Source organism: Diadema setosum, chromosome 9, assembly GCF_964275005.1.
Source record: "Diadema setosum chromosome 9, eeDiaSeto1, whole genome shotgun sequence".
Classification (NCBI taxonomy): Eukaryota; Metazoa; Echinodermata; class Echinoidea; order Diadematoida; family Diadematidae; genus Diadema; species Diadema setosum.
Window position 1 is genome coordinate 33,386,377 of NC_092693.1, and position 20,589 is coordinate 33,406,965.

General features: G+C 39.4%; 1 protein-coding gene across 1 annotated transcript in view; it reads right to left on the bottom strand.

The window, feature by feature from the left end:
- Positions 1–723: 723 nt before the first annotated feature.
- LOC140233330 (uncharacterized) overlaps positions 724–20,589 on the bottom strand; it is a 92,841-nt gene continuing 72,975 nt past the window's right edge. Inside the window, exons 3-5 of the mRNA XM_072313439.1 lie at positions 3,110–3,277; positions 1,799–1,968; positions 724–1,212 (exon numbers count right to left, since the gene is read on the bottom strand). Coding sequence (XP_072169540.1) covers positions 724–1,212; positions 1,799–1,968; positions 3,110–3,277 — 827 coding nt within the window. The remainder of the gene's footprint in view (positions 1,213–1,798; positions 1,969–3,109; positions 3,278–20,589) is intronic.

The following is a 20,589-nucleotide window of genomic DNA, read 5'->3' on the forward strand; positions in this document are numbered from 1 at the left end:
TTTCTGTACAAATCAAAAGAAAAAAAAATGTCACCGAAAGCATGGCTAGTGCCGTCTATTGACTAGAAGTTTTTGTCTGATAATGGATGCAGACAAAATATTATGATCAAAGAAGCCTTGATAAATTTAATCGATGCATTTCGGCTACAGCTAAGGCAAAAAAGCGATGTTGTAGGTGTAGTATGGATGCTACATCTTGTCAATCGTACGTCTCTGGTTAAGACAAATACCACCCGTGTTAGGACCTCATATCTCCCTGCTCTCTCACTTCTGTTCGAATCTGTTTAAGGAACGGACGGATCAGAACAGCGTTTCCCGAATCTAGAGGCTTGCAGTAAAATGTAAAGTACTACCGCATAGCTGTCCTCTCGGCTTCTTTCAGTTTTCCGCCTATTAAGAATTCCTGATTTCAGTAGGATGTGTGCGTCGGTTTCCCGCGTGTATATGTGTGTGCGCGCTCGCGTGTGTGCTGTATGTTTTCTGTGTATACATAATGTTCACGCCTCGTCCTATACTTGTGTCTACATTTCTGTATGTGCTCATTGGTTCATTCAAACAAATTATTTGCATCTCATGTAAATCTTGTAGGGGCGTATTCACAGTACTGATAATCTAGTATTTGTAATCTATTGGGAGATCAAAATGTTCGCAGAGGTGATTTCATCCTGCCATAATCATGTTTCCTTTGACTCCCTTAGGGGGTAGAAACTTCCCAGCCCTGATCTAATCGTCAGCCTGACCTGGTGGATTTACCTGATTTGGAACTGCCTGAGCATTAATTACCCCCTCAACCGCCTGATCGCCGCCAACAGCGGCACTCGCTTCGTCACCATCATCGTCATCGTGACCTTCCTCTTCCTCCCCGTGCTCCAGAGGCCCGCCCTCAGCTTGACCTCCGTGGCCATCGTCGTCGTCGTCGTCATCGTCCCCATCGCCCTCTTCCTCTTCCTCCCCCTCCTCCTCTCCCTCCTCCTCCTCCTCCTCCTCCTCTTCCTCGTCCTCCCCTTCACCTTCTTTGGCCTCATCCGATTCCGGCGACCCCAATGTCCCGCCCGACTCCCCGCTCGTTGTCGGCTCACTTCGACTGCTCGTCATGCCCTCCGAAGGCTCCACGCGGTTCTCCGGCAGCCAATAGTGGACGGTGCTGTCGATCACGTGACGGAAGTGTCTCATGACACGGTTACCGATAGACTCGTACGGCTCCGCCATAACCTGCACGAGAACAGAGGCACTTATAGAGCAGCTATAACGATTAAGATGGTAATAATCATGATAATAACAATAACAATGATACTTATGATAATAATCATTATCATTATCATCGTCGTCGTCATCATCATCATCATCAAAATCATGACTATCATTATCATCATTACTATTTCCATTATTATCGTTATGATTACCATTATCAGGAAAATAACAATGGTAACAAGTAAGATTATGACTACGAAGTTCACCGACAATAGTTTACCATGTTTACATTGCTCTGTTTATTAGATATTTTGCACACTTTATTCATTCAAAATATTTCCACAACTTTTTCGTGTATTGCATACAATTACTAAATTGCGCAACAGGTTACTATTTATTATTATCTATTACTAAAAAATTCCATTTACCCACAGTGTACATTCTATTCCGCTTCTCGAGATGCTTAATATGCTGTCAGGGGCATGGCAGTTTTTTGTGTTTTTTCTTTTTCCATCAACTATCACATACGCTCTACGCTTGTGCCAAAGACTTTTCAACATCACCACCTCGATCTCGACCTCGACCTCGACTTCGACCTCGATCTCACCTCAATCTCCACTTCGTGGTTGCCGATCACCAGCATGGCCTTGTACAGTTGTTTCTCCACCGTGGTGTGGACGCCCCGGCTCTGGATGGTACCGATCAGCTCCAGGTCTAACGAGTCCAGGATTTCCTGGCGCGCGGTTACTACGTCACTTCCGGAGTCGACCATGAAAACTTGAAGAAGAAAAAAAAACACACACACACACACACACACACACACACACACAAGCAACGAGTTATATAATTGTGAATCTATAGTTTGTGCCCAAACTTTACCCTTCTCCTAATACATTTTGTGTGAAATGCTGTTCAATCCTGCTTCGTTGCATCTATGGAAATACTGATGTGCAATATTACATCATTATAGTCTGCAGCGAATTTATAACATAATTTTTGGTTGGCTGGGAAAGCAGGGCGTGCCATATTGTTTCCGTTATAGTACACTGCCCGTTAAAAGTGCATGGTCCGTCACAAAGAGCATGAATTCCTCCTCGGGTAATGAAATTACAAAATATGCATGCTATAATATCACACGATAGATGTTTTGTCAAGCTCTATTTTGGACTTAATAATATTAAAGGAAACAGCAAACTTTCATTGAGTCTGTTTAACTCACACGTTCGGTCGCGGTAAAGTGAAATTACGCCTGAGCTTAAAAAAAACAAAACAAAACAAAAAAAAAAAACTTTTCGTCTGAATAATCAACATACGTTTATAGTGCATGCTAGATCATGCAATATTTTGTATTAAATGCATCCTGGAGAATTGTTGCAAGCTTACGAGATGAACAGATCAATCAGGAAATAGTGGAGGGATAAACGACAGATTGGAAAATACATAAATGAATATCTAAACAAATGAATGAATAAATAAATATTCTTGGGGTACATGGATACAATGCAGGATTAAATGAAGTGCGTTGTTGGGATCAAACGTTAGACGTAGCGCATTTTCTCAAACAATAAAACACTTCTACCCATATGATGCGATCTAGCTGCTATTCTTTTCCGTATTTTTCTCTCTCTCTTCATATTCTTCTTCTTCTTCCTTCTCCTCCTCCTCCTCTTCCTCCTCCTCCTTCTTCTTCTCCTTTCCCTCCTCCTCCTCCTCCTTCTTCATCATCTTCTTCTTCTCCTTCTTCTTCTTCTTCTTCTTCTGCTACTTCTTCTTCTTCTTCTTCTTCTTCTTCTTCTTCTTCTTCTACTAATGCTACTTATACTGCTACTACTACTATTTCTTCTTCTCCTTCAAATTCCAGTCTCAAAACAAGTTGAATTAAACAATGACAGAAAAAAAAGATGATTTTGACTCGTACCTTCTTTGAATGTTTGCCCGTCGGGTTTGAGCGACCTGAGTGTAGCGTGTATGCAGAGAAAGTCAAATTTAGCGCCCTCTAGCGTCGGCGGCTTTCCCCAATATCCAATGGCAAGTGGCGTGGCTGCTTCCGCGTCGTCGATTCTTCTCCGTTTGCGTAATTTTGGTACTGAGGAGAGAGCGAATCAATCGATAATCATAGAGGCAATAAGTGGACTTAAAGGGATGATATGGTTTTGGTTGGGATAGTGTTTCGTGTTTTCCGACTTTTTTGTTAAATAATGAGGAACCTTTTATGAAATATGAAAGAGAATATATACCATTCTAAGAGTAATTCACTATGTTTGATGAAAATCGGTTTTGAAGTGGCTGAGATATCTGAAAACAAAGTAAAACAAACTGTTCCTAATAAAAGGTGGGTCCCACCTTTTATTGGGACCAAAACAAACTGGTCCTAATAAAAGGCGGGACCCGACCTTTTATAGGATCTCTTTGATTTTGGATATCTCAGCCATTTCAAAACCAATGTTCATCCAATAAACTTTGAATTCCTTTCAGAATTGTATGCTCGAGGAGGTTTCTCATTATCTAACAAAAATGTCGGAAACATGAACCCCATCTCAACCAAATCTATATTATCTCTGTAACCCATTTTGTGCTTTGAGTGCTGATTGGCTCAGAAATCCTATAGTGTTAAATTTACTCTTCAAAGTCCCTGTCACAGAAAGTGTTAAATAATCGAAATGGGCAAATGAGGCTCTTTCGAAAGGAAGAATATCATTGATGACAAAGAGTGGTGATCCTTCTATCTTAGAATGTCAGTTCAACACGTAACCAAATCCAAACCATCAAACAACAACAAAAAAGACACTTTATCTTTATAGAGAAAGAACTAGCGTTGGACAGCGTTTTAATAGCTTGAAATGTTATAATATACTGAATTCACTGCCTTTTCACATTTTCAATGTCAAAGAAGTACAGTACACAGAAACGGGGGATTGTCAGTTCAGCCGTATTTACAAAATACGACAGTTTTCCCTCAAGGTCCCACATTTACAATACAGAATGATAAAGTGTATTCACAAAACATGGGGGGGGGGGGATACTCAATGAGAACATGATTTGCTGGGAAGAAAATACATGGACGCCAGTTGGCGATTGTGAATATTTCACTCGTGAATGGGTATTGTTTTATGCTGTTGTTAGTTTTGTTTAGTGACAGAACATCATCTCAGTCAAGTCATCATTCTTTTTTACATAAGTCCTCCTTCTAATTAAGTCCCTGTCTGTGTTCTAAATATAACGATATTCTCTCTTTCTCCTGCATTCTTACCAACATAATTACGTATAAAAAAAAAAATGTTTCGCATTACATTCAATCCAGCTTGTATTTCATCACTTATTTTACATTATGGCTTCTAGATTGCTTGCGTCCACGATGGCACGTGCTGTAGTTTTTTCCCCTTTTCTCCCCCCTTTTTTTTTCTCTTTTTTCTCTCTTTTTTTCCTTTCTTTCTTTTTCCCTTCCCATTCATCTTGATGTCAGTTGACATCGGTTCGTTTATTTTGTTTTATATTGATGTTTTGTGTATTTTCTGAGGGTCCCATATCGTACAATCTCTGCTTCTTAGTGGGACCCTCCACTTCCATCCTCATCCTTAGTTGACTTGTATTATACGCTTTATGTATATATTAACAAAGATGTAATCGCATCTACTTCTCATTTTCATATTTATGTACCTTGTCAAATATGTTCTGCAAGTATTACAAATATCCTGTACATATGCAATGTATATATAATTTCTTTGTTTATTTGATGGAAGTGAAAATAAAGTTGAATATTGAATAATATTGAACATTACAAGTCACATACTAGTACCACCCTGTACCCCAAAATTGTGTGTATGTAGGTTGTGTGTTTGTGAATGTGTGTGTGTGTGTGGGTGTGTGTGTGTATGTGTATGTGTATGTGTATGTGTATGTGTATGTGTGTGCTGTATCACAGTGTGACCACTGTGTGTGAATCTCATTAGCGCGTCGTCAGTCTTTGAGCCTGAGAACACTGCAAACAAAAAGAGAATAATCACGACAGGAAGAGATGAGGAAGGAGAAAGGGAGGGAGAGAGAGAGAGAGAGAGAGAGAGATCACATTTTCGACTCCAAAGTCTCCAGCCGGGTCGAACTTACGGCCACAAGGCCAGTCAACTAGAAACACATCTGCTCTATATTGCTATGACGTGGACAGCTATTTTTCCGCGTCATCACGACTGTCAGAATATAATCTGCTTCACAACCACCTCTCCCTACGCCACCATCCCCCTCACCCATCCCCACCCCACCCCACCCCCTCCCCCCGCCGCCATCCCTCCACCCACCCTACACACTAACACACACCCGCAGGGTAAGACTCCGGCACTCAGGGTCAATGACCGACTACGAGTATATACGTAGGGACAATTCTGGTGCTAAGGTTCATCAGCGTTATTAGCCTTTCTCGTTATACATTGTTATACGCGATGTGTCAGGGCTCACGGAGAGAAGACACGTGGCGGGATGAGAGATTACGTGTGCAATATATATATATATATATATATATATATATATATATATATATATATATTTCCTTCTCCTCCTTCCTTTTCTCTTCTTCTTCTCCTTCCGTTTCGTGTTTATTTCTTATTCTCCTCCTTCTACTCTTCCTCCTCCTCCTTCTTCTTCTCACCTTTCTTTTTCATACGGTTGACCTTCCAGTTTTCCAATTAATCTATTATTTCCTTCTTCATTCTATCGACCACTCTTATTGTTAGCCGAGGATTCACCATCAGCGGCTATAGCGTTAAGTATACAAATCAATTGTGTAATCTTTACTGCATATCTGTTACATTTAACAGCTATTAATATCATCACTACTACTTTAACATCTACTGCTGATGTAATCTCTGTCTCTACTTTTTTTCTCTCTTTTGGCCCTTCTCTCAACATTCTCCTTCCATATTTCCTTTTCCTGTACTTCTATATGCGTCATCACGAAAGCCATATGATGTCGGAAAAAATATGTTTTGTTTTTTCGACAGATATGAATATGTCAGATGGGAAGCTATAGATTGATATGTAATTTGTCCTGCTTCGTTACAGGGACAATGTTTTTAAAAGAACTAAAAGCTAGAAAACTGTAAAGGTTATGTTGTCTATCAAGTCCGCTTTACACTCACCTGAATACCTTTTTTATTCATGATCTCTGCCTTTATATGGGCAACAATTAGTCATTATGACGCACTACATTAATTTCATATGACTACAGTGACGACAAGACACACTTGTATAAAACAATCCATTGTATAATACAAATAACATTACTTAGTACGTATTACATCCATTATTATAACTTTATGAATATCTACAACAATGACATTTAACGAATTCCTTTCACTCGTTTTAAACTTTCACTCTAGATGACTAGGCAATAAAAATGAAACACCAAAATCATTGCCAACGTAATAAAAGGTGGCAGGGTGCGCGGGGGGGGGGGGGGAATGGAAGAATGAGGGGGGGGGGGAGAGATTGGTCACTGTCAAATGAATTACACCTGCCTGAGCCGTCGTTCTCTCACGATGGCATGCAATTGATACCTTGCAATGCATTGAGACGGAACACCTTGTGTTTGCTTTGCTAAATTGCACACTGGGTACTCGCCATTGACGTGGATCAGTTACAGGACACTACAAAAAAAATGGAGTCCACCAAAGGGACAACATTTGAGAGTGTTTCCACCAGAGTTACAGAAGTGTACTCCAAGTCGATGTTTATTCTGTTATGAACTAGCACATCTAACACCTTTGTTTGTTTGTTTATTTGTTTGTTTGTTTGTTCGTTGGTTGGTTGGCTGTTTGGTTGTTTGGTTGGTTGGTTGGTTGGCTGAGTGGTAGGTTTTTGTTTTGCTTGGAATTTTTTTCACAAGCATTTGTGTTTGTTCACTTGATACTTGGGTTTATTATACTTGTTCTTCCGATTTTTTCCCTAACTTATAATAACCCGCTACTCGTGACTGCAAATTCCAATCTGTTTTGGGGGTGACGTCACTCATGCTTTGATACATTATTAAAAACAACAACAACGAAATGAGTAGACGAACGTACTAAATGGATTATCGCAAAATTACCCAAATGTCATATTCTTTATCAGCCAGTGGCCTCCGATATGTATGGCCATTTCCGAAGATTTGTAAAAATACACAACATTTGTTGTTGTTTTTTTTTTTCGACATGTGTAATAAGCTAATTTACTGATCTTGATTGATTTCGTCACGCTGTCACCCTCCTCCTACCGCCCCCCCCCCCCCCCCAGACGGGGTGGATAACCTTAGTGTCGAATACCTCTCGAAGCAAAAAAAACAAACAAACAAACAAACAAAAAAAAACTCAAAGGTCAATGGCATTCAAGTAGATCAGGTTAAAAGTACTTCATATTGTCTTAGGTTGCTGACACACACACACAAAAATGAACACATAAATACACACACACAAAAAAAAGGAGATCAGGGTTTTTTTACGTTTTCTTGCTCGTGTGTATTCTTTCTTAATTATTAGCTGCTGCTGTTGGGGTTTTGTGCGTGTATATTTTAGTATGTTTGTTTGTTTGTTTGTTTGCTTTTGTTGTTTTGTTTTTGTTTTTGTTTTTTTTTTTGAGTGTTTTTTTTTTGTGTGGTTTTTTGTGTTTTTGGGGGGGCCTTGACACTTTTGGTCTGAAGTGAGGTGCTCGGTGTTTAACTATCTAAAACTAATATAAAATCGCTTTTCTCTGGTCTACTTATAATGGCTCAAGTAATAAACTCGGCCATTACGGCGTGGTCATTATGGTCCATGCATGGCCTAAGCAACCATTAATCATGAATATCAGAATGGTTATAGGCAGGCATGGTGTCTTCTGGTTTTTTTATGCTTTCGAAAATTATATAAAGAATGGAAATGCTCTCAAAACAGTCCGTTTCGGTCCATTTGCTATATTTATAGCCATTCATCATTGGAAGTCGCAGAGTTTGTATACATGATTTGTCCAAAACAGTTTCAAACACACAAACACATCTGTATCTAATCAAAACCAAGACAGGCGTATTACAAACAGATCAAAAGACATACACTCACATACCGTTTGATTGTTAGCCCACCAACTGATATCAAATACGTTTTCATGCACTGGGGGCCCTAGAATAGCTTATAAATATCATTGTATTCCTATTCAACATTACATTTTATACTACATCGATGCCATTATTAAGTAATTAGTCGGTCTAAATGCTATGTCCATCCCTGGCGCCCCGTTCCCTTCAATATTTCATACCACTTGGTAAATGATGGATTTTATTGCTACTTTGTATGAATTACGGATAAGCTGTTTACCCGCGCTTTGTCTCATTTTAACGTTATTCTCTAATCGTCTTTTGCGTCATATCACGGGACGGTATTCAAAGTTGATGCGGAGAGAAGTGGACTTATTTTGCTTTTGATGTAAAGCACGAAAGACTTGTGGGATGATCCACGCTGTCATCTGATGAATTATCGGTCTCCCTTGACAACGTCATTGTTAAGCTCCGCTTGCCCCTGTTTTCTTAATGCTTGTTGAAGAGACAATGGACTGGAAGAAAAAGGACTGGTCAGAGTTTGGAGGGAAAACGAGGGAGGTGGAAAAAAGGGAGAAAGACATCCGTACAGACAGACAATATGAAAAATATAGAGAGATAAAAAGTGTGTGTGTATGTATGTGTGTGTGTGTGTGTGTGTGTGTGTGTGTGTGTGTGTGTGTGTGTGACTGCCCAGTGCTGACCATTCCTTGACCCCTCGTAATCACTGACTCTGCCTTCACGACGACTAGCGTGCCCGGGAATGAAATAGTTTGAAGAAACACAAGTAGACATTGAACAGTTTATCATGGTCATTACGCGAAACATTTTGAAGAAGAAAATATTCAGAAAAGGCACCTTGCCCATGGTATTTTACTTATTTTGGGTGACATGAAGACTCTTGGGTTTTCAATATTGTAATCAGACGGTTAAGCCGTTGGGTATGAATGAACTGCGGAGTTTTAGAGTGAAAAAAAAGATAGAAAGACGATTGAGTGTTTATTTTATGCAAAGAAACAGCAGACTGAAAAATGTGAGTACCGCTGATTTCCGAAGTCTTAAGTCAAGAAGGAAAATAAGGGGTGTATTGACAATTGTACAGTGACCTACGTTTCAAGAGGGTTTGATGTGTTTAAGTGAATTTCCACTAACAAAATTGCAGTATGTAATGTGTGGTAAGATCACAGCATATCATGTAAGGAATATCGGGATACGAATTTTTTCAATCAATGTTAGCTTCTCAGTTTTGTTTGTTTGTTTGTTTGTTTGTTTGTTTGTTTGTTTGTTTTGGTTTTTTTTTTAGACAGACGAGTGGATATTGTGAATACATGTATGATATTAAATTCGGAGTTAACATCGCTAAGGTGAAGGAAACTGCAATTCCTTTCAATTTAGTGATAGAGTAATGGTACAATGTGTAATAGATATGACGTTAAGTCATATATACCTGCATGGGTCTGAATTGGCGAGAAAAGGATTACAATACTTCACGCATGTTTCACAGAATTTGTCAAATAATGTCGTGATGTCGAGTGTTTCATCGCAATTCGCGCAGCATTATGTCCCGCACTGTAATTGTTGTAAAGGGGATCTTACTTGCACCAAACGAAGACGACGAAGGGACTTCTTTTTTTTTTTCAGAAGAGCAAAGACCCTCTTCAATCAAATATAATCTGTGACCACTTTCTCTCCTGCTCAATATTTTCTCCATTCCTCTTGCATCTATTAACTTGAATACAAACTAAATTCTGCATCTTTATTGTCATCCCGGCAGTATCCCTGCGCAAGTCGCCGGACCGCCATGAAATCATTGCCCGCCTTGACCTGGTGGAATTCATTACTACAGAGCGTAGCCATCAAGATAAGAAAAAAAAAATATATATAGCCCTTGGCAATGGGATAAGGGGAGAACACTCATAAATCAGCAGAGCCTATATCTGTCAGAGCTGTTGCATTGCAAATAGTGATGGTCACTCAAAGTCCAGGTCAGGTAGAGGTCAGAAGCAGAAACATGTGGTCTTCCTCCTCGAGGGAAAAAAAGTTTGTCAAACGTATCATCTAGCAAGCTTTTTGGAGACCAGAATGCTGAAATAAAAATGAATGAGTGAAGGGTTACAGTTACACCGACCATCACTTCATGTCTAATGATGATGTGAAACAACCGTTTTAGCTTTGGAAGACCCGACATTCATCACCACTGATCACTTTCATGGCACTCGCTAACTATCAAGTGATAAAAAATTAATGATCTGATGCAACTTACCCTTAACTCATCCATCTAAAAAGAGATAATAATAATAATAATAATAATAATAATAGCTGGTTTTTATATAGCGCATTTCACACACTTCAGGGTTTCAATGCGCTTTACAGACTATTATTACCCCGGTCACTGGATACATTATCAACCAGCACTATCAGTGCTCATTCTCCACTCCCTGGGGAGCATTCCAGCCAGTCGCAGCCATTTTTACAGGCGCGCACATGCTTATCAACCAACATAAGCTTTCTCATCCTACCGGGTACCCATTTATACTCCTGGGTGGAGAGCAGCAATGTGGATAAAGTGCCTTGCTGAAGGGCAAACGTGTCGGGCTTGGCATGGGCTCGAACCCACGAACCATACCACGCTCATGTCGTTCACAGACGAGCGCTCTTATCCACTCAGCCACGACACCAAGCATACAGTTCGACAACACCTTGTAATGCCGATAAAGAGTGCTAGAAATATGCCTCCCCCTCCCCCGCTCTACTAATTGATAAGAGTTACATACGAGAGAAATGTAAAGTAGTTGGGAAAAATGTAGGTCTATATGTTTGTGACTTGAAGATCGTATCATCAAAGTTACGATTCCAGTGCTTCAAAAGAGCGAAGGGCTACACTTACACCATTTCTACATGTCTACTGATGATGTGAAACAATTGTTTGTTGTTGGGGTTTTGTTTGTTTTGTGTGGTTTTTTCTTTTCTTTTTTTTTTTTGGATAATTGGTAATAATGTAGGCCAACGTTTATGTCCTCAGGTTCATATCATCAACATTATGATTCTAATACTTCAAAAGAGTGAAGGGTTATATTTGCACCATTACTTCATGTCTACTGATGATGTGAAATAACGGGTGATTTTGGATAACTGCACGCATTTTCCACCCAGGCACCAGAATCGAAATCTTTCGTCATCATCGATGATAACACAATTGAATTTAAGTTCTGTTAAATTTTGCGAGTTGCCTAATATATTTTTCTGTCCTCTCAGAAGAGTCTTTTCTTTCTTTACTTTTCTTCGTTGATACTGTGTTTTCTCTTGGTCTTCAAAAAGCTTTTTAACGTAATCATCTCATTGACTTTAGTAACTTTAGAGACAGCTTTTTGCTTTTGATTTTACAATAACTCCTGCTTCAATCTAGTGCTAGTGGGTGTTTTTTGGCAATAATTTATGACAATCAATAAACATTCTCTTAGTTCCATGTCTGTACCGCTTTCTCTCTTTCTCTCTCTCTCTCTCTCTCTGTCTTTCTATCATTCTCTTCATTCCTTCTATCTATTTACCTGACAAAAGTACGGCCAAGACACTGATAAATGCTTATCAGTAATTCAACACTGATTACCAGCAATCTATGAGGTTACAGCGAGGGCGTGTGTGTGTGTGTGGGGGGGGGGGGGGTAGTTGTTAGCCGAGACCACGTAGTGTAGAAAGAATTAGCACAAAAAACTTCCTCGCTGTCTCGTTCCAGAAAGCTGTGTCTTCTTGACCCATACCGGGCAACCTATCGTCTTCGGTTGCGCTCTCCTGCGAATCCGCTCGCCGACGGCCAGGTAAACGATAGTCTAGGCTCAGGGTGCTGGCGAATGCGGGTCTCGACCTTTGTACGGACAGAACAGATGTTCTGACCGTAGCCGGTCATTTAATCGCCAGAAAAAGAAGGGGGCGATGGGGGGGGGGGGGGAGGGGAAGAATTTAAGGATTTTGTCCGGCTTTAATTGTGTCCGTGGTGTGAGATGAATTGTTCCTCAGTCTTGTAAGATCAAGTACCTCCTTGGTCAGATGTACTATTTGTTTTATTTTCTACGGGGTTTCAAAAATACGTGAAAACTTTCAAGAGATTTCACGTACAGGTAGCTAGATTATCAAAATGTCAGCCAATTGCCAATAGGTGAACAATGCCTATGCCCGTTGGGAGTGATTGAAGTAGACGGTAATATAAGATACTCTTGATCATTGACAATACATTACCTAATAAAGATCTATATCAGTCAGGTACATTCGACGTGATTTAAGGATATCTCTCTTTTCTATCTATTCTATCTCTATCTATCTCTCCTTCCTATGATCCAACTCTCCATGTATAAGTCTCCGGGGACATTCGTCTTTCTATATCTCTCCCTACGTCTTTCTTTCTCTCTTTCTGTTATTTCATTTCTCTCTGTGTCGTGCTCGTTGCTATGGTTGTCGTGGTAACGAATCGCTTTGGTTAATCAAATATATATATATATATGTATTTATATATACTTATGTATTTATATCTATACCATTTATAAACATTGTTGAGATACCTCCACGATGTGAAAGTGTAGGTCTATGAAGCACGGTGCATTAAAGGTTATCTGCGATAAGAGTAGCATTGTTAAATACAATGCACGTAGGGAATAACGTCATTGCACCGGTTCTTTTTGTTAGTGATGGTGACTCGAATTTGTGTAATTATTGTTCGTGAGTCACACGGATTCCTGGAAAGTCATAATTGACGGGAGCCTCGCGTAATCTAACGGAGATGGACGAAACAACAAACAAGCAAGGAGGTGAAAAGGAATCCTGTCTCAGTTTTCTCGAATGGATGCGACAATTGTTTGTCCTAATTAATTGCAAAACCACTCAAAATGCAATTGTTTGACCGAGCGTTGATTTTCCGGAGAAATGCGTGATACACTATATTGATTATTCGCGCAGAGCGCGCGGTCACTGGCATAATCGCTTTAGGTAGAAATGCCATCCGTCATGTTTGACGCAGCGCACGTTGGTTTCATTCGTCTACCATGCACGTCATGAATCGCACTCTCCCCCTTACTACCACCCCACCTCTCTCTCTCTACACACACACGCACACCAGCATACACACGCACACGCGCGCACACACACACACACACACACACACATACACACTATCTTCGCTGCCAGTGCGTCATCATTTTTCAGGGAAAGGCGACAGTAATCGAGTGGAAGAAGGAGGTGTCGAGGTTACAAAAAAAAGAAGTGCGGGACTACGTAATCAAATAAATGACATCAGCCAAATCCGTCGACATCGAGTTCATCAGTAGGTCAAGTAAATATAGAATTATAATATCACGTTATAAACGCTATGATAGCAAGATAGAGAAAGATTGAGTATAAATATATATATATATATATATATATATATATATATAATACAGTATATACATACATATATAATTATACATGTAAAAATAGATAGATATAGAGAGAGAGAGATGGGGAGATAAAGAGATAGATAGATAGATGGGTAGATAACCAATTCATTATGGATAGGGGACGCTGTGGCAGCATCCATCAGATAATTATGTTTATACAACGCATGAGTATGTTGACTTCGGTGTTGATTATGCAGCTAATCATTGGGCCAGACGTTAATGTGATATATATACATATCTAATTATCATCCGTGATAGATGACGATCAGACGTTAATGTGATATATATACACATCTAATTATCATCCGTGATAGATGACGATCAGACGTTAATGTGATATATATACACATCTAATTATCACCCGTGATAGATGACGATCAATGGAAATAATTGATATATATCTGCTGTGGCGTGGTGTCCACAATCATGTAGGACTTGGTACGCCCGAAATATAACTCACTTCACCAAGAGATAGTGGTAGGATTGAGTCAGTGAAGTTTGTAGGTCCATTGAGGAGGAAACTATGACGTTTATGTGACTCACGATTACACGCACAAAAACAATGAAAAATGAATGACAGTATGACAAACCCTTTATCATGAATCAGATATCATCCGGAAAGTTTGAGAGAGAAATAATCAGCCTCGAGAAATACTCCTCGTCGTAGATAATGCATTCCAATAAAACTTAAAAATTAGAGGAAAGGTGATCGCGTCTGCTTCGTTTTGTTGCATTCTTTCTTTTTTTTTCGCCACCTGCTACTTGCTCCTAAATCTACATGCTGTTATCCAGCTCAGCTTAGCTTGTGTGCAGAGCTGTCAGCAATAAATAGTCTCCGAATGTTACAAGTCAAGCCTACGTTTTCTAAGGTGATCCGAAAATGAAATAAGGTTCGTTATTCCTAAGGTTCATATTTCCCAAACAAACAAATCTCCCTATACCTATATCTTCCATGTTAATCCGACAGTGAAACAGAGTTCGTTAATCCAACATTTTGCCGTTGTTATTCTGAAGATTCGTTCATCCGAAAATGAACTAAGGTTCGTTATTTCAAAGATTGGAATTACCCGAAAATTAAATAAGGTTCGTCATTCCAAGGTTCGTTAATCCGAAAAAGAAAAGAAGAGAGCTTACTAATAAACCTCCGCGGAGAGGAGTTATTGTACAAAAGTATCTTCATGTGAGTGCTACGAGCATATTAAAGTGAAAAAAAAATGAGACGCCGTTACTGTTGTTGTTGTTAGCTAGAATGAGGATTTGTTCTATTATTTGATTTTATGTTTCTTTTCTACATCTCCCTTGGGTCAATGTGTCCTGTTTGAACCACGGAAGGAATCTTAATTAAACCGGGGCTCTGGGACCAGAGAATCACACAGTAGGGATTGTCGGGAAATCCGCGGTCCGTCCCCGAGGTCTGGCCAAAAAAATCCGAACTATCCGCCCCGCCAGTCAGTGCCACAAGTGCGTATCCCAGTGTGCAAAGGAAAGAAGAACTTTGACATCATATATATTTTTTTATTCTTTTTGTGATAAGATTTGTTTGATAACAATGCTTGTCGGTGTATGAAAGCGCACCTTTTTAATCTTCTTTCTGGCGGACTTTTTTCTTCTTTTTTTTTGTGTGGGAACGACACTGGCCTATTCTCATTATGATCTTGTATTTGCAATAACGAAAGTACAATGGTTCTCTTCATACTCTTCGACCCGATGCAGTGTGTACTTAACTGCTGATATCCCGTCAGTTATACCACAATCGTTTGAGAAGGATTTATGAGTATAAGAACTCATCTTACGTGCTATCTAAACGAGTTAATAACTAGACCGTATTTCTTTCTTCCATTTTTATGCCTCCGCCACGAAGTGGTGCCGGAGGCATTATGTTTTCGGGTTGTCCGTCCGTCCGTCCGTCCGTCCTTCCGTCCGTCCGTCCGTCCGTCCGTCCGTCCGTCCGTCCTTCCGTCTTTCCGTAATGAATTTTGTGGACAAGGTAACTATCGAAACCTGTTGAGGTATCCTAATGAAACTTGGCATGTATGTGTATTAGGGGGTGAAGTTGTGCCTATCAACTTTTGGGTGCACATGCTCAAGGTCAAAGGTCAAAAGGTCAGGGTCAAATACATAAAATTTCACTATTTCCACCATATCTATTGAATGCCTGAAGAGATTTTCTTGAAACTTAGTGTATACATGTATTACCCAATTAAGATTCTCTGGTGAAAGTTTGGGTCATGAGGTCAAAGGTCAAAGGTCAAAAGGTCAGGGTCAAATACATAAAATTTCACTATTTCCACCATATCTATTGAATGCCTGAAGAGATTTTCTTGAAACTTAGTGTATACATGTATTACCCAATAAAGATTCTCTAGTGAAAGTTTGGGTCATGAGGTCAAAGGTCAAAGGTCAAAAGGTCAGGGTCAAATACATAAAATTTCACTATTTCCACCATATCTATTGAATGCCTGAAGAGATTTTCTTGAAACTTAGTGTATACATGTATTACCCAATAAAGATTCTCTGGTGAAAGTTTGGGTTATGAGGTCAAAGGTCAACGGTCAAAAGGTCAGGGTCAAATACATAAAATTTCACTATTTCCACCATATCTATTGAATGCCTGAAGAGATTTTCTTGAAACTTAGTGTATACATGTATTACCCAATTAAGATTCTCTGGTGAAAGTTTGGGTCATGAGGTCAAAGGTCAAAGGTCAAAAGGTCAAGTAAAAATATTAAAACTTCTTTTTTTTCTCCTTACCTTGGAAAATTGTTCAAGGTATCTTCATGGAACATAGTATATAAATGTACTGACTGGAAGTGATTATCTAGAGAATGTAGGGTTCATGGGGTCAAAGGTCAGGGGTCAAAGGTCGTGCAAGACTTCAAAATTTTACTATTACCCTCATATTTATGCAATGCCAGCAGGATTATTTTTTTACACTTGGTGTATGCGTGTGTAACCTAATAGAAATTCTCTGGAAAGTTTTTTTTTTCTCTTTTTGCCTCAAAGGTCAAAAGGTCAAAGATCAAGTGAAAGTGCTGAACTAACTTTTTCCTCCATATCTCGGAAGTGGCTCAAGTTACCTTGAAACTTAGTACATATTATGCATGTTCTACCTGAAAGTAATTATCTTATGAATTTTAGGGTCAAGGGCCAGATGAAAATGGTAACAATTTACTATTCAATTCAGAAATTTCACTTTTTCTCCACACCTGTACCTTGAAAATTACTCAATGCCTAAATGTATGAATGGGTCAAAGTCAAGTTAAAGTCCTTAAATCCCTAGATACTGTACATGCTCTCTTATTCATCCAATTAAACCTACGTCAAGGAAGGTGAACATTCAACACATTTGTGACAAACTTGTCATTCCAATATTTTGCCAATTTTATGAAAATGTAATCACACAGTGTCCACATGTACTATTTAGACCAATTGGGAAAATCATGCATTATGGCGGAGGCATACCAGTCGCCAAAGCGACATTTCTGGTTTTTTTTTTTTTTTTTATTCGGTTCCTCCCCCTTTTCCTTATTGTCCTCACTGTCCTTTTCTGCCAGGTCTACGAAGTCTAATATCACGGGGCTTATAACAGAAATGACATCATAACATAAGCAGGAGCAGGACAAAAAGGAAAAGTTTAATAAGGGTGTGTACAGTTCTGGTCGAGGTGAGGATTTAGCTTTTAACGTTTTGTGAGATATTCAGAACCACTCTATGAGATGTCAAAGAGCATGCAGTTCTAAGGGGTATCAAAAGTTTATTCGATGGAAATCGGTTTTGAAATGGCTGAGATATCCACAAACAAGGTCAAACAAAGAGATCCTAATAAAGTTGTGGCATGTCGCCTTTTATTATTAGCACTTTTTTGGGATATCTCAGCCATTTGAAAACCAATTTTCATCAAATAAACGTTAAATCCTTCTTAAAATTACATGCTCTCTCATATTTCAGAAGAGGCTTTTCAATATCTCACTTAGGAATGTTCAAAACATGAATCCCCACCTCAACCAGTACTGTACAGTCCCTTTAAGCAAGTTTCTTTTTAGACCGAAGGCAATGGCGATTCTTCTTGCTGTTTGTGAGAGTAGGTGTCTCACTCCAAAGAGAAAGGTAAGTTGATCCTCCACTACAAGGTACAGTACCTTGGCATAAAAGGTATGTTACATCTTACGCGAAAGGAAACCTCGTATGTTTACGAAAGGAAATATCTAATACGAAAGAAAACATCTTATACAAAAGGAAACATCTTATATGAAAGGAAACCTCTGATACGAAAGGATACGCCTTAAACGAAAGAAAATATATTTTTCGAAAGGAACATCTTATACGAAAGAGAGCATCTCATCCGAAATGAAACATCATTCTCTACGAAAGGAAACATCTTACACAAATGAAACATCTTATGCGAAAGGAAACATCTTATACAAAAAGGAAACATCTTATACGAAAGGAAACATCTCATACACGTCATACAAAAGGAAACCTTATATGAAAGGAAAAATCTTATATACGTTGCGTGAATAACACTGGTTTGGACAGAACTAGTCTGTATCCTCGTCCGCGCCAAGGCCCTTTCTGATAGTACACATAGACGCTACATTGTCTTTTACTTGCCATGGCAAGACTTTAACCTAGATGCTTAGCATTTGAGGAGATCTTAACGTGAAGACAGATTGTTGCTCTTACGGTTCCCGTTATCTTAATGCAATATAAGTTTCAAATCAATACATAGCAAACGTTGATCATTCTTGCTTTACACCTGTAATTTCCCAGAGTTGGTAATGTGACTTTAAAATCGAACGTGCGTTAGGTCGTTCTGTTTCTATCTTGTCTCTTCCTCACAGTCTCTTTTCTAGTTGTAGTGTGTTTGTGTGTTTTCTTTTTCTTCTTTCCATGCTGGCTACAGGTGAGATGTCCAGAGAAGAGCGACACTCCAAACGAGAAGTGTCCATTTGTCTCGCCCGCGACGACGACTTGGAGTGGACATCCTGTTCGTATCATAACCTCTCGCTTGTCACCTTAAACGCGTCGCATCGCCGACACTAAACATCAACCCCGTCAGCATCGATCCTTATCAAATCATCGACGACACCGTTGCCTAAAATTTCAGTCTGGATTTGGATTTTCGGCATCCGCTTATTGATTGATTTTTTTTTTCTCTCTCCTTCTCTGTTTCCCGAATGTCGGGTGCGTGTAGGAATTAACGCTTTCCATCGGGACGCATGGCTGGCAGTCGACTGGGTGTCAGCTAGAGTTCGCGACCTACTTACCGAAAAAGCACGCGCGAGCCGTCCTTGTTTACCGTCTCGCGTAACGACATGAATTAGAGACGCGAGAAGAACTAACAGACAAGAACAAGTAGGAAATAAACCATGTATTTGGGTCGAAAACTTGAGCCTGAAGAGCGATAGTGGGTCTTTGCGGCCAAAATATTGTCGCGGAACTCGAAATTCGATCTGCCGGGCCATTTAATGTGTCCGACATTTTCCCGCTCAGGTAAAACAAGAATGGTCTCTTTTCTCGCCACCCACCCCCCCCCCCCCCCCCCGCCATACACACGCACGGACACACGTACACACCTTTACTTCTTTCCCCAATGTCCGTCAAGTGCTCGACACTCAAGTCGTTGAATTTTCCTAGGCGAACACCAATTTACAAATTAGAGCGCGACCGCCGGAGCATTGACCTACAAATCAAGGTGTTTTGTCGTCTGTTAAAGTGTGTCAACGTGGAACACAATGAAGGTTTTGTCCTAGTTAAACCTCACAAATACTCTCTTTCGACACGACGTGTGAAAGCAGTCAAATGAATTGTCATTTACACCCTGTAGTAGTTGCTGATATTTTTATTTTTTGCTTTTTTTATCATCTTTGCTTGATCTCCTTGTTGCTTAAATTCTTGGCGATCGGTAAATCCTCGGCCCCATATCTGCAATTCCCCCTTGTTATTTCACTTTCTTCTTCATTATCATAATCATAATCATAATCATAATCATCATCATCATCATCAGTAGCAGTAGCGGTCGCAGCACCAATACAACAGCAGCATTGGTATCGTCGTCATTATTCTATTCTTGTCTCTTGTTCTTCTTCTACTTCTACTACTACTTCGTCTTTTTCTTCTACTTTCTATTTCTACCACCACCACCACTAACAATACCACTACTACTGCTACTTCTATTACTACTACTGCTACCACTTCTATAAGGGCCTACTACTACTACTACTACTACTACTACTACTAATACTAACACTAACGCTACTACTACTACTACTATTACTACTACTACTACTACTACTACTACTACTAATACTAACACTAACACTACTACTACTACTATTACTACTACTACTACTACTAATACTAACACTAACACTACTACTACTACTATTACTACTACTACTACTACTACCTACTACTACTACTAACACTAACACTACTACTACTATTACTACTACTACTACTACTACTACTACTACTAATACTAACACTAACACTATTACTACTACTACTACTACTAATACTAATACTAACACTAACACTACTACTACTACTACTACTATTACTACTACTACTACTACTACTACTACTACTAATACTAATACTAACACTAACACTACTACTACTACTACTACTACTAATACTAATACTGATACTAACACTAACACTACTACTACTACTACTACTACTACTTCTACTACTACTACTACTACTACTACTACAACTACTACTACTGCTACTACTACTACTACTAGTACTAATACTAATACTAACACTAACACTACTACTACTACCTACTACTACTACTAATACTAATACTAACACTAACACTACTACTACTACTACCACTACTACTACTTCTACTAGTGCTTCGTCTTCTGCTTTTACTCCTTCGTCTTATCTTCTCCTATACGCAGAGATGAATGTTAACTTTAAGTCCTT